This window comes from Colossoma macropomum, unplaced genomic scaffold, assembly GCF_904425465.1.
Source record: "Colossoma macropomum unplaced genomic scaffold, Colossoma_macropomum, whole genome shotgun sequence".
Taxonomy (NCBI): domain Eukaryota; kingdom Metazoa; phylum Chordata; class Actinopteri; order Characiformes; family Serrasalmidae; genus Colossoma; species Colossoma macropomum.
Genome location: NW_023494807.1, coordinates 546,019 through 561,785, shown reverse-complemented (window position 1 = coordinate 561,785; position 15,767 = coordinate 546,019). Strand labels below are relative to the sequence as shown.

Below are 15,767 nucleotides of genomic sequence, written 5' to 3'. Positions count from 1 at the left end.
AAAGAACTTGTGCCATTTACAGCTCACAAGAGAGTTTTAATGAACATTTATGAACAATTTTCATCGTTATTTAGTTATTGGCACAATTTACCTGTAATATTTTAATATCTTTAATACATTAGGTTGTTAACCAGCAAAGACAACATGCTTATTAATATGAAGAGCATTTTGAACAGGTAGGTGTCTCCTAACTTTTAACAGGTGTTTTCTTTGGTAGTTTGTCATATCATATAGCGTTATATTTGTTGACTTTACAGCAGGTTGGCTATGCTGTTTTGCTGCTTGCTGACACAAACACTGTATTTGTTTCATGCAGCTTCTCGAGCGCAACCCTAATGAATAGGTTAAGAAGTCATGTTTTGGTGAGTGTTAGATCAGGAGTAACTCATGTGAGCATGTTGCGGGGTGGATAGTGTTATTTGCTGCTGTAATTGCAGTAAGCAGGATTGTGAAGTAAGATAGTCATCATGCAGAAGGAAGAGGGTGGGGGAAAAGCCATGGAACGGGTTGGATTTCACAGCTGCAGTGTCTGGCCAGAAGTTATTAATAGTGCAGCAGTGCTGTAATATATGAAGAGTCAGAATAACTGAGTCAGAGTTCCACACATGGCAGCACACAGCAAAGACAGGTTCATTACGAGCCATTTTACTGGGTCAGTGTAGGCTGATGAGCGGGTTTTAAGTGAAGATGTTGGTACATACAGTGCCCAGTTTCTACATTTTATAAACGTTTATGTTTTGTTACATGAAAAATGTTGTTTATGGGTATTTACCCACAGCCATATCAGTGTATCCTTTAGGAATAATGCCAAATCCCCTTTTGATGTCAGCGCTCCTTCATCGCACTGTACCTATATTCACAAGCTTCTATGTTCTCAGTGTCCTACCTTTTAGTGTCCTGTGTTTTCAGGGCCCTGTGCTCCCTCAACTCAATATGATACATTAAGGAAACCTGCAAAAAGGTAAAGTTATGGTTACAGTCAAGGGGTCACCAAAGGTCATAAAGGGACCAACGAGGAGCTGATCTTTTAATAAGAACACATTTGCTCTCGGGTAGATTAGCCTCAGTAAGTGAAGCAAACTTTAAGTGTGGTGCATAGCCCTTCTATGCATAGCCCTTCTTTGAAATGTTGAGTAATAGATTAAATTAATGTTGCATCAGATCACAGTGATATCTGGGCAAGTTCTTGGAATATAATTAAGGACCTGAAACATGGGGTCTTAGGAACATGGAGTTGTAGAAGTTTTTAGTAAGGAAACATAGAGACCTGGGAATATAGGGATGTTCTCAAAATTACAAAGAGGTAACATGGGGCCTTGGGAACATAGGGGTCTGGGAATACAGGGCACTGGAAACAGGGCATTAGGAACATGGAGTTGTTTCTCAGAAAATTTTAATGAGGGAACAAAGGGCCCTGGGAATATAGGGATGTTCCCAAAAATTCAAAGAGGAAACATAGGGCCCTGTGAATAGAGGGAGCTGGGAACATAGGGCCCTGAAAATAGAGGGATCTGGGATTATAGAGCTTGGGAAACATAGGGCCCTGAGAATAGAGGGATCTGGGAACATAGGGACCTGAAAATACATTGATCATAGGGCCCTGATTCTCAGAATACCTGAGAACATAGTGATCTGGTAACATATGACCTTGGGAAAATTAGGGCCCTGAAAATAGAGGGATCTGGGAACATAGGAAGCTGAAAATGCATGGATCATAGGGCCCTGGAAACAGCATTAGGAACATGCATTTGTTTCTCAGAAATCTTTAATGAGGGAACAAAGAGCCCAGGGAATACAGGGATGTTCCCAAAATTACGAAGAGGGAACCTAGGGCCCTGAGAACATAGGAGTGACCCCCTTCATCAGCATTCAAACCTTTCAGATGTTTAAACCACCTTTGAACCAAATGAGCTTCAATATGTGCTTTTAACTACACTCTTAAAAATGATGGTGCTTCAAGGGATCTTTCGTAAAGAAAATGGTTCTATATAGAACCATGAACACTCAAAAGGAATTCTTTGCATGATTAAAGGGTTCTTTGCATCATGAAATGGTTCTTTTGATTGATGGAGAATGCACTGTAGATGGTTCTATACAGAACTTTTTTGAAAATGGTTTTATATTGTAACAATAGAAGAACACTTTTGGGTGCTATATAGAACCCTTTTCCAAATGATTGTATATTGAACCATTTGTAGCACATCCATGCACATTTTTCATCAATCTGAAGAACCCCTCATGATGCAAGAACCCTTAATGCTCGTAGTTCTGTACAGAACCATTTTCTTTACTAAAGAACCTTTGAATAACCATCTTTTTTTTAAGAGTGAATAGTTGAAAAATAACGATACCAGGCTTGGGTGAACAGCAAGAAAATTCATTCAGAAGAAGGACAGTTTAAGTGTGGGTTTCCGAAGGAAAGAAACACTCTGTTCTCAGCCTGCCCTGTGGCATGAGGTGCTTTGTTTAAGACAGCTGTTTGAGTGCAGTGGGTTGGTATTTGCACTTCCCAATACCTTTCAAAACAGCGGGTATAATTATATGGTGGAGTGAATATTGGACACATTCTTCCACGATTCTGTTATGCTACACAGGTTTTGGTGTGCTTTCACAAAGTTTTTGTGCGCAGGCACAAAAAACAGAGCCTTAACAGTTACTATATACTTTCATTAACACACAAATTCTGGGATGACGATACTTAAAGCTAGGGAAGCACCAATATGGGAATTCTGGCCTGATGCTAAAATCCAAAATTTTTCAACATGGCTGCTGATGCCAATACGTAAAAATAAGTAAGATGTTGAAATTGGAACTTGATCCACTTAGATTAGCATGACAAAAGAAGGTACCATTTATTTTTGTTGGATTTCAACTGCTTTAAATTGAATAAAATGCAGCTGTAGCCTGTTGTTGCCTAAAAGTTCTACTCTTCCGCTGTACGGTAAATTCGTCCTCAAATAGCGGTTTGACATATCAGTCAAATCTGAATTGTCTGTCTAACTGTCTGATCTGATCCTGATATTATTGTAGCGCAGCAATTCAGTGAAAAAATCTAAATTTACTCCAAATATAGCCAGCCAAGACATGTTTAGTGTCAGTAGTTTGCTTTTAGTTTTAAAGTTACAAGGCTAATGGAGCTAACAAGTAATGAAAGCCACTCTACCAATTGGCATCATGCAGTTTACATGCCTAAATCAACACATATTCGCCTCAAACCACATTAAGTTCTTAAGTAATCTCAAATAGGCTTAATTATGAGCGGGTCTTAAACATGTCTTGGCTGGTTAATGGTTTAATTTTTTTGACAAATCACTTTAATAAAGTGGAGAGCTGATACTATAGCTACTGAAGTAAACTAATAACCCCTCTAAGCTCTTGTGTTATTTGCCTGTATGTGTAGTTGGGGAAGAAGCAGGTATATGTGGAGCGAGTGGAACGGCTGCAGTTGGCTCTGGGCCAGCTCCAGGCCGCCTGTGAGAAGCGAGAACAGCTAGAGAAACGCCTCAGAACCCGATTGGAGAGGGAACTAGAGGCACTGAGATCACAACAGGTAAAATACACATAAACGAACATTTGTTTTTATATATTGTGAGACAGTGGAGTCATATATATGTAAGGGTCCATGTATAAGGCCGAATTCATATATACTGCTTCTGCATGGTGTCAGCGATGCGCCCATGTTAACTGGTCAGCGCTTTCACACAGTCTGCACAGTCTGCACAGTCTGCACATGTATATATATTGCCAGGAAAAGAAAAAGTATCTTCAAAATGGTAACTTTCCAGGAGAGGGTAAAAGGTATCTTAACTTTTAATGTCAGTCAAGTTTTATTATTAGTGTTTCTGTGTCAAACCTAGAGATGCAAAGTTTTGTCTTGACAGCAACGATGTGTTCTGTATGTATGATATGTATATATGTATGTAATAAGAAGAATCTCATGTGGAATATATCGATGTAAATACTTACATGCAGTAGCAAGTCCCATATGTATTATACATATGTCAGTATCTGTATGTGGAACTACATGTAATAAGAAGTCTAAGCCTAACCCTAAACCTAATCCTGAACTTAACATCAGTTACCAAAAAGAAATGGATTTTCCCCTTAATTGTTTTTGAAAATGAGCTGGAACATGGGGCTTTGTAAAAAACACTTTACAAAGTCAGAACTTTTTGTCGTCCCTGTAACTTAGACCTGTTTCTCTGTGGTTTTATGCTTTTGTCCTGAAAAATGAATGAAAACACACGCACACACACACACATACACACACACACACACACACACACACTTCCCCAATTACGTTGTTAGTTCATGGCTGCAGAAGGGTGGTGTCTGTGGGGCTAACAGTAAGAAAACCAGTAATTACCTCACCCAGCATCAACCGTAACCACCAGTTTTTTTATATGTGTGTGTAGCGTGCTGGTGTGGGAATGGCCCTTCCTGCAGCGTGTGAGTCAAGCGCCCCAGCGCTGCTGGACCTGCTGAGGGAGAGAGAGGAGAGAATTCTGGGACTGGAGGCTGATATGATGCGCTGGGAGCAGAAGTATTTAGAGGAGAGTGCCATGAGACAGTTTGCTATGGAGGCAGCAGCTACAGCTGCAGCACAGAGGTATACACGCACTCACAGAGACTCCCACAGGCTGGAGACATACCTCATATGCATACTCGAACGCAAACATTTCAAGCTGTTTCACACACCAGTGTATTCTGAAAGGTCGTGATGCAATTCAGTATGACATTCTGATCGCAACATAGTCTTTGTGACTGGGAGAATTAAAATATAGTCTGTGTAGTGCACAATTTGATGTGAGAACAGCTATAAAAAAACTTTTATTTTTTTTTACTGTATTCCTGCGCTAGCCGACCTAAGGTTGATTTTTGCATAAATTCTTAAATTTGCCTTTAAAGGCTCTTGCATAAGACATGATACTCACATATTATATATTAAAATGTTCAGAACAATCTCAGCTCTCTCTATAACGAGGCCCTTTTGACCTGGAGCACTGTGTACAAAGATGATTCAGCCCAAATCCTGAAAAAAATGAAATCCGGTTTTTAGAAATTCTTCATATCTCTTGTGAAAACATAGCTAATTGTTTTGGTGCTTGAAATGGGTTTACCAAAGTCTTGATCACAAACATAGTGGAATGCATGAATAAAATAGTAGATAAACGGTATCTTTATTGCTATTTTCCAAAACCCCTGCAGCAACTTCAGCAGCTGCAAATTTCTACACACAACTTGGTGGGTCAGTGTGCAGTGATTTCCAGAGTGTTCATTGGTCAGTTTCACACAAAATATAGACAGACACACTAATCCACCAGTTTCACACGGTAAGAGGCAGATGGAGTTTATCTCAGCCCCTCTTTATAGCCTTATATCTCCGGATGTGAGTCGCGTATGATCTTGTAATAAGATGGAATGGAAAGGGTGACTCTACAGATTCAGGAACTGTTTGATTCATATTTCTGCACAGTATTATCTCAAAGATGTTTATAGAAACACCAAGAATCATCTGATTTGACATGCTGCCGAGAGTTCCTCGACTCTAGAGAGTGAATTAGTTCAGTGTTTGAGCAGTAAAATGACAGGGGTTAACATTTACTGTACAAGTCAAACACAGTAAGCACCCTGCAGAACGTCCACACACGACATCACGACACGAACACCACCTTTTTTTAAATTATTTATAAATATGCGTTATCTCTCTCATTCTTTTACAGCTTTTTGCTTTAATTCTGTAACTGTCACCTCTCTTCCACTCAGTATTCAGGCTTTCACAGAGGACGATGACAGACTGTGCACTAAATACAACTACATATGAGTCTGTTAACATTACATTTAAGAGCAGATGCTCTTATCTTATCTTTCCGTGCATATGGGCCGATGTGTTTGGCTTTAGAACCAAAATTCTCTATTTTTTAATTATACACCATTGCTCTTCCATTGAGACGCAGCAAAAGACAGACAAGGAAAAAGGCAGGTAACTGAAATCGAAAGAGGGCATTTAAAAAATTCCATAAGGTATAAATGAATACTTGAAAATGAATATTTTTTGTGGTCCAAGGTGCCCTGTAACGCTTTCCAGAAAGGAGCAGGTCGAATTCGGATGAGTAGGATCCTCCACAATTTGCCAGGCTTTCTTCCTACTAATAGACAAATATATGTTGCATAACTGTTTTTGTGGTTACGTATGGTTTTCTCAGCCATATTCACAATCCTAGACAGATTGGTCTTATCTTTAGCTCCAAGGACACTGCACCAAGTGTGTATATTATACATCAAAACACTCTCAACCAAACTCCTGTAGACCAGCGCTAAAATATCTCGGCTCAGTTCAGTTTCCTCAGCAGTTTCATGCGTTGCAGGGACTTTTTAAGCATGTACTCAGAATTGGCTGTAAACCTCAATCTACTGTAAAGTATAATGATCAAATACTTAAAATTCTGCACAACTTCAACTGGCTGATGATCAATCTTGACCATGTTTATTTAATCATAGACATCGCTTCTCCTGTTTTTTCCCTTTTCCATATCTTATATTAATGTTCAAACCTTATTCTCTACTGTTAATTTTTGCTATCTGGTGTCGACCAGAGGAGGATGGGTTCCCCTTTTACGTCTTGGTTCCTCTCAGTGTTTCTTCCTCTTGCTCTTAGGGAGTTTTTCCTTGTCACTGTCACTGTTGGCAGTGCTCATAGGGGCTTGACTGGATTTTTCTGTAAAGCTGCTTTGTGACAACGGCTATATAAATAACCTTTGACCTGACTTGACATGTTTGTTCAAATTGTAAAGGTATTCCCACTGATTACCATCTCCTTAGTTTACTGCTGTTTATCCTAAGAGCTGTATCTGAGGCTAACTTTCAGTCGATCAAGCGCTTTGTGCCACAGCAAAGCACTGTAAAACTGCATGGGATAATGCATCTGTTAGTGCACGCAGATTCAGGTCAGGCTTGAAATTTAGCAGTACCAGTTGGCCTGGTCGGGCCAAGTCCCAGAGACACGGGTATGGGTCAGGCTCAGGTGGCATGATGCTTGTGAAAACCTTTAGTGTCCCTCTTGTAAATGACATCCGCAACAGTCACTTTCAGTCTGGCCCAAAGGCCTCCATGGGTCCCGAATAATCTCCACAAAGTCACCTTTCACCCAGTTTCACTATGATGGAAATACCCTGTTCCAATTCCACTACCATGGCCAAGTAGGGGGGGTTGGTTTGGAGATGGGCATATGCAAGTTCTCATCTCATGTCACAATAACTGTCAAGGAATAGTCACTCTCCAAGCACGCCTGTGCCCATGATGAGACACCACTCTGCTCAAATACAGCACAAGCCTTATAGAAATACAAAGCCAAATTAATTATATATATTCTTAAGAAGTAGATTCTGTTTTAAATGATATATACTTCATTACTGGTTATAATCTACAACTCTTCATGTGTTGTTTGCACACCGACTGTGTCGCTGTTGTCCAAATACTTATGGACAACACTGACCCAGAACCAAACCAAACTACCATTCAAAGGTGTCAGATTTCATTATTTTCATTAAAGCAGATTAGAAGGTTTGTGTTCCAGACACGTCTTCCTGATGATGTGTTTAGCTAATGGATGAGTAAGTGTGAAGCAGAAATGCAAATGAGCTTGGCAAAAACATGGGTGTGAAATACTAAAATGTGTGCATGTGTGTGTGTTTATTTAGGGACACAACCATTATCCAGCATTCTCGCAGTGGCAGTTACAGTGATGGTTGTCTATGGCAACATGAAGGAGATGATAAAACACACAGCCGCCGGTGTCAGGACATCGAGACCAGGTACACACACAAACACACACACACACACACACACAGACACACACAAGTTGCACTCACCTCGACACATACACAAAAACATATACTACAGGCCAAAAGTATAATATTGAATGATGATTTTATTTGAAGAATAAAATGCAATTAAGTCAATTTTCCAACAGCGAACACAACATATTTATTGCCATCTAGTTTAACTAAAGAAGTTTGTTCCACAATTTCAGAAAGGAGGGCCAACAAAGTACACACAGGTAGGGCTGAACGATTTGAAAAATATCAAACTGTAAATTTTCTGACCCATATTGCGATTTAAATGCAGTTAATTTCTGTAAATTAAGCTCAATGATTTTTTCCCAAGAAGACCTGTGTTTTTTCACAGAATGTAGTATGTAAGACTGCCCGTTGATGAGCTCTGCGTTATTGGTTTTCATTTCTTAAGACAGCTTTAATTAATCTAGAATTTAATGAAAATTGCAACTCTTTCAAATCGCAACTTCGATATATAAAAAGAATGATACGTTCAGCCCTACACACTATTACCAAGGCAGGTCTAGGGAGGAGACACTGGAGGATACAGGAGAGAGGGGGCAGCCAGGACAGGGAAGCCGAGACAGAACTCACACCCCTGCTAGCGTGTAGCCTCCAAGGCGCAAAACAAAGGCAAAGCCGAAGGATTTTAATCTGCGTGCAGGATCATAGGATTTTTTGCACTTTAATCCGAGGGCAGGAGCACAGGGATGGCTAGATTCACCTATAGGCAGGAACACAGGGTGGCTGGACTTTCATCCATGGGCAGGAACACAGGGTGGCTGGACTTTCATCCATGGGCAGGAACACAGGGATGGCTAGACATTCTCCTAGGGGCAGGAGCACAAGGGTGGCTGAACCTTTATCTGCGGGAAGGAGCACAGAGGCAGCTGCAGGCAGGAGCTTTGTTGTCCTCAAAGAGCCACTACTGAGTCCCAAACAAACTTGCTGTATTCATGTTTTAGTTGGTCCAGTCTTCTGTCTGACAGTGGAAGTGTTAATACAGGATGTATGTGCAAGTTATTTATTAAGGTATTTATTAAACGAATACAAAAAAAAAATATATAACATACTATTATACATAATATTACTATAGCATAAGCAAAAATAAACAAAGTGGGAATAATAGGGAGGCATGGGAGGATAAAAAAGCCAGGACTGGGAAACTGTGACAGGGATGTAACAACTAAATTCAATAGAAAACGTTGACAAAAGTTCTTAACTTCTCACGTGTTGACGGCGCATAAAAGTTCATTGTACATTAATATAGTTACATCTCAGCGTTGAGCCTAACAAGCTAATGAGTGCTGTGGTCATCAATTAGTAGATGAGCAGCGTCTGCCATGATGGTTCACAGCGTTACACTGCAAGTGTTGACATTTAATGCGAGATCAGTCGTATGTACATAGTGTGTGGGATTAACAGGCCATCCTTTAACAGTGCCAGCTATTTTCGTTAAAGGGTAAAAGGGACAATCTGGTTAGAACTGCGATAAAACTCTGCATTAGAATCAGCATTAACTGAACTTATGAATAACCAGTCACTATTGCTGCACACCTTTAGTAACAAACCTGTTCTGCGTTCATAAATATTCTGTTGTATGCAGAAGTTCGGCACCTCTGGTATAATTACATTAAAGTAAGTACACATCCACTACAGAGAACACACTTCTGCACAGTTTTATGCACAACTACTGTTTATTTGTTGAATTAAACACTTTGGGGATAAATGAAAACATGATGCAGCCTATGATAAAGTCCAATATATTAAACTGAAGAAACTGCACTAAAAATTGCAGAAAGATGTTGTATTTAAGTGTTTCCTGTAGAAAATGTGCTTAATTTCATATCAACAAAACATGTAATTTTCCCATGGCTTATAACTGTATTACTGATAGCTTGGGAAAAAATAAAATGTTCATGTTTATTTTTATAAAGTTAAAGGTTCTTTCAAACTTTTGGCCTGCAGTGTATAAACAGAGACCCCCCAGAAACTACAGTTCTACCCTACACTTATATGAAATGCTCATGTTTAATCTTGTTCCCTTCTCTCTGTGTGTGTGTGTGTGTGCATGTGTTTGGGTGTGTGTGTAGGATGAAAGATCTGCATGCTCAGCTTTTAGAGAAGGATGCAATGATTAAAGTCCTGCAACAGCGTTCCCGCAGAGACTCCGCCCCCTTACGCCCCGCCCGCTCTACACCCTCCATCGCCATAGCAACAGGCCTCCATTCCCGCCAAACATCACGCACAGAGAGAGGAGAACTGCAGAGCTGGAAGGGGAGCGCTAGTGAGTACACAAACACACTCACACACATACATAATTGTACACACAGACTGGGCTGAACTAATATTTGATAAAATGTATTAATTAAATAATTGAAAAGAGAAAAGCCAATCGGATAACCAGGGTTTTTCTTACCCGTGTTCATAAAAATGTGCGTTTTTATGCATTTTTTATTCCAGTCTTGTTTATGAAGCTGAATGCTAGCAGGTCAGTGGTAGGACACATTAGAATCACAGCTATGGAGAATCTCTGCACGTTGCACAAAAAACAGTTGTTTATGGTTAGCTTAAGCGGTCCTTTCCTGCCAAAGCTCATTTCTTGGGAATAGTCATGGGTAGAGATGCGACTTCTAGCAAATTGTTTTGACCAATAACCAGCCGTTATTAGCTGATGATTAATCATAACATTAATTATTAATCATAACATAATATTATAACATTAAGATATTATGGTTTAAAAGAAGCCGTTTCCTCTGCACTCCTGTACCGCTTCTCACTGACACGTTATAACAGTCTCAGCAACCTGGTCAGTGTTGTTAGATTGGGCAGGATCCCTCTGATTAGCATGTTATGTTACTTGCTGTGACAGTAATTGTTCAGTGGTAATGTTTACTCATTAATTTGTAGTATTCAAGTTTTACATAAAAAGTATAAATAAAAACAAATAATAGATTTAGCAATCATGCAAAAGAAGTAAATTAACAGTAAATAATAATAATTTTAATAATGATAAATAAATAAATAAATAAATAGATAAATAAAAATTCTTTCATTCAGTCATTAAACTGAAACAGATCTTGAGCTTTTCTTATTTGTGCAGAACATTCGAATATTTGAGATAATATTTGCCAAAATAAAAGCCTGTGCCTTTTTATCCTATACCATTGATGTCATTGTGATGCCATTGTAATTACTGCAATTGTTTATTTGCAGGTGTGCTGCTGGGGAAAGAAAGCATGGAGCATCTTCCTCCCGCCGTCCCTTCTTTCTCTGCCTCCCTTTCATCTCTGCCTCCCTCCCTCTCTTCATCCCTCGCTCCCTCTCTCTCATCTTCCCTCCCGCCTTCTCTCTCCTCCTCCCTCGCTCCCTCGTTCCCTCTGCCCTCGTCCTCCACTCTCCCTCTCTTGTCCTGCTCTCTCCCTCTCTCATCTTCCTCTGCCACTCTTCCCCTCCCCTCTACCCTCCCTCCGCTGCCACCTCCGCTCTCCTCCTCTCTGCCCTCCACTCCTCTGCTCTCCCTCCATTCTAAATCAGCCAGCAGAGACAGCAGCACCCAAATGGGGCGGAACCCCGAAATCCTCAGAACCACGCCCCCTACAGGCCGAGCTAAGTCAGGGAAGACAGGTGAGAAGTGAGAGAGAGGGAGAGAGAGAGAACAAGCACATTCCCTTTAGCTTCTCATCTTCAGCATATGAAAGCAATATATTAGCTAAAAAGGTTTCCCCCATAGTTCATCATTCACGGCTGAAGTTTTCTTCTTTAGTTTTGCGGAGAGCTGTGAGGCTAAAGAAGCGAACACGTCATTTATAGCTGTGAAATAACCAAGGTTTTGGAGGAGAACCACGCCCGAAGCTCTTCCTCCTTTCAATCTAACGTCATAAAAATTTCCATCTCTGCCTCTCTAATCTGTTTCCTGTGACAAAAGTTTTCCCAGCCCTCCAGCCCCCCATCTCCTCCCTGTTCCTCATTCTTAACACTCAGTCTTACCTCTTCTCGTCTAAAGGGGGGGTCTGGCTTTCTACTTCAAAGCAGAAGACAACCAGAACTCCAGCCCAAGTTCTCAAATTTCTCTCCACTCTTAAAGTCACTCCCTTCTCATACTGTAACCATATGTTGAACATATGGTTTCAACTAGCAAATGGAAGCTTATGCCCCACTGATTGGCATCATACTGAATAACATACTGTGATCAGATTATAATAATGATTCATGTTAATGTCAGTGTGTCGCATTTCAGTTTATTAGAACATTCGATGTTAGGAAAGTACCGCATTTGAAACTTTTAAATGGTGCAATAGAGTTTAACCGTGTCTGTTTGGACTGGTTTCCATGCAGCATAGAAACACCAAATTAGTGCCCCAATCTAACAAGTTAGCCCCTAGCTAATATGTTTGCTATGAGCTAACACAACAACAGTACAATGATAGTATAGTACAAGTACAACATGTGACTCAGGTGTATTATATGCATAAAAATAGGCTAGATGATGGCTGCTACTGTTTTTCAGCCATGCTACATACTTTTGTCCTTTTTTTAGAGAACAGTGTGTCATACAGTGTCAGACAGTACACAATCAACTCTATTTGAGATTCCTTAACAGCTCAACAAGGTTTAAGCAGTTTATGCAGTTTGCACAATGCTAATTGGTGAAGTGAAAGTTTCTATTGGATGTTGCCTACATTACCCACATAGCTTCAGTGCAAAACTGAAGAAGCACATTTGCAGACACCAAAAATGTAGAGTGACTACGTTTCTAAGTGAAGAATTTGGTGATCACAGAAGTACGGTACTGTGCAACAGTCAAAATCTACCCTTCATTTATTTAACTTACATTTTTTCAGTGTCAGAAAGAAAGCAGAAAACATATTTAACAGAAAAATTATACACAAGCCCCAACAACTAAATATAATATCAAATGTTAGAAGTATTTAGTGTTTCCACTTTTGCCTTTATTACAGCTTCCAGTTTTTCAAAGAAATCCCCAGGACATTTTTTTAAGTTCAGTCTTAGAGGTCGGTTGTAGTTTCTGCACATCATGATACAAGTAATCCCAAACACATTCAGGAATGTTGAGGTCTGGACTCTGGGGTGGTCAGTCCATTGTTCTGAAATCACCAGCAGCTTCTTTACTTGCAAATTTTGCACAGATGGATATTTCTCCTCATCATTTTTTTCTGAAAAATGGATAACTGAGGCTTTATTCATAACATGCTGTTTATTATTTCTAGAATAAATGCAGTATTTGCAGAGTTTGACTCATTTCTGTATGTGTGTATGTGTGTGTGTGTGTGTGTGTGTGTGTGTGTGTGTGTGTGTGTGTGTGTTTGTGCAGATTCTCTACCCACTCAGACAAAGCCTCCAGAGTATCCAGCTGTACCAGCTTCGGGGCAGAAGATCAGGCTGCCGGACTCTGACCTGGTGGAGATTCTGATCTAACAACAAAACCCAGAAAACCAAAACGTTGAAAGCAGAGAAAACAGAACTCTACACTGGAAGAGAGAGAGAGTGATGCCCTGGCATGGTCATGCCATTAAAACTGACTGAATTTAATTGGATTAAGAGGGAGAGAGAAAGCGAGAGAGAGATGGAAAGAGAAAAGGAGCCAGGCAGACCAATTCAAAGTAAGAAACAGTAAGGTACCATTACTAATGAAAGAGACAGAGAGAAGAAGAGATGGAAGTTGGCAGAAGGATAAATGATGAGAAAGGAGTGAGAGTTGGTTTTAACGCAGAATGATAAAGGTGTGTGTACTTGAAGGGCAAAAAAGTAAGTGTAAGAGTCAGTCGATCTTTTCTGAGATTAATAATGTTTCAACCTTAGACGTCACCCTTTTAGAATCCTCTCGTCTTCCGCTGCTGTTTCAGACAGTGACATTTTTTAATGGATCTATCCATGCTCCGCCCACAGATGCGTTCTTCTTGAAAAATAATATTTTATTCTGTAATTTCCTAAAACTCTGGGCAAATTTTACTCTCAACAGAGAGTAATTAAAGCAGGTTTTGCCTCAGTAATAATGAACAGTTTCTTCTTCACACCACTCAGTTGGCTGTGCAGTCTCTGCTTTACCTAAGCCAGTCATTCATTGTGGATTCGCTGTGGATTCTGTAGTAAATGTCTCAGCTTTTGATGCGCTGCACGTAGCTAAAAGTTTATGCTTACCACAGATTCCAGATGATGCAGTTTCCAAATAAGCACTATGCCTGCAGTAAAAATAAATGGGGATTTCTTTTCAGCTCATCAAGTTCGGCTCATCACAACAGACAAAAATGAACAGGTGTTTTGAAACAGAAAGTCAAAGCAAACACTTATTTTCTCCAATTAATGACACATTTTGTTCAACTAATGTGTTATTTTCTCAGAATTATGACTTGTTTCTTGACTTAGTCACTATTTTGACGTACTATGTCAAAATCTCAAGAAAAACGAATGATTATTACAACCTAATGAGTCACAGTTTTAACCAGAATCAGAGAAGGATAAAAATCTTTTTTTCGCCTGCTTGGCTGAAACAGGCTTTCATACAAAAACCACGTGGGACAAAGGTGTGGATATACTGCGCTGGTCATGGTCACCACGAAATTGCGCCTGTGTTTGTTTGCATAAAATCTCTTAGTAGATAACCCACGGAATTGGCCTCCCCCACAAGCGCAAAGTGTCGATATATTGACGATAATCAGTAAATTTGTAAATCTGCCCCTAAATGTTTAAAAGTTTGTAGACACCTGCTCATCCAACACTTCTTCTGAAATCAAGAAGATTCTCTTCTCTTCTGGGAAGACTTTGCAGTAGATATTAGAACATTGTTGTGAGTATTTGGTTGCATTCATTCACAAGAGCATTAGTGAGATCAGATACTGATGTTGGATGATTACAGGCAGTTTTGGACAGATCTAGGTCAGGTATTGGATGGAGCTCCATTACTCTAGAGAATGCTGTAGCTTCACAGACCAGTGCTGGGGGGCTTTATAACCCTCTTGCCAACACTTGGCATTGGTTATTGTTATCTTAGGCTCGTGTGCAGCTGCTCCAGAGCATCCCATTCGGTTGACAGTGCTTTTCTATGGAGATTTCACTAAGTAGCTGAATTCACTATTTAGAAGGGGTTTGTGGGCGGAGCATGAATAGGTCAACTGATTAATGCCAATTTTTGCCAATTGTTTCTAATGAAGCACTACAAGATTAGGGTTCCACAGCATCGTTGAACATTTCAAATAAGTGTTTATGTTTGTGTTTATGTTTTCGTGTTCAGCCTGATTGATTTCCAGTGTGCCTTGAGATGTATTATTACTGTAAACTTAAACTGATTACTGTAGTAGCCCTACAGTATCATAATTTATATCACTTGTGCCTACCACCCTGTTTTGAAGAGAGCTTTCAACGGGTAATTTTGCTCTTGTAAAAACATATTTGCATAAGACGTTTTAATTAGTAGGTTTGTGATTGTGGTAATGATAAATGAGGGTATTGTCACTCTCGCTGCGTTCGTCTTATCAAGCTGCGTTTTTGGTCTTTAATTTGCTGCTTTTGTGTTTAGACCATTCCAAGCAGTAGCGCTTTTGGATGAATATTTTCTGTTCTTGCCATTTATAGCTTATATCTAAACTGTTATTTTACATTCAAGAGCTAATCTGTAGCTTAGTTTTTTTGTGATCTCATGAAAGATGTTTTGGTATTTTGCAGTAAATAATTGTGCCTTATCAATGCTTAAACTCTTACACAAGTGTGGTCATCATTTCCTTGCCTGTTCTTTCCTACATACCTGCACTGGCCCTTGTGAATGTTCCTTCACGTCATGATCAGGCCTCAGAGTGGCTCTGTGATAGGTCAACATCCACCACCAAGCTGTGTTTTACTGCCACCTGCTGGCGAGATAATAGCAGACCAAGAAAGTACAATCTCCTTACACAAGAACATGCTTTACACTTGGAG

The 15,767-nt window shown here is 39.9% G+C and overlaps 1 protein-coding gene across 4 annotated transcripts in view; it reads left to right on the top strand.

Annotated features, from left to right (window-relative positions):
* Positions 1–15,540, top strand: part of amotl1 (angiomotin like 1) — a 47,192-nt gene extending 31,652 nt beyond the window's left edge. For 3 of the 4 annotated variants that reach the window (XM_036556200.1, XM_036556199.1, XM_036556201.1), the window contains 6 exons: positions 3,401–3,550; positions 4,416–4,609; positions 7,701–7,814; positions 9,929–10,122; positions 11,052–11,462; positions 13,171–15,540. In XM_036556200.1, the coding sequence (XP_036412093.1) occupies positions 3,401–3,550; positions 4,416–4,609; positions 7,701–7,814; positions 9,929–10,122; positions 11,052–11,462; positions 13,171–13,274 (1,167 nt within the window). In that variant the 3' untranslated portion in view covers positions 13,275–15,540. The remainder of the gene's footprint in view (positions 1–3,400; positions 3,551–4,415; positions 4,610–7,700; positions 7,815–9,928; positions 10,123–11,051; positions 11,463–13,170) is intronic. The other variant, XM_036556202.1, reaches the window with a different exon arrangement.
* The last annotated feature ends 227 nt before the right edge of the window (positions 15,541–15,767 follow it).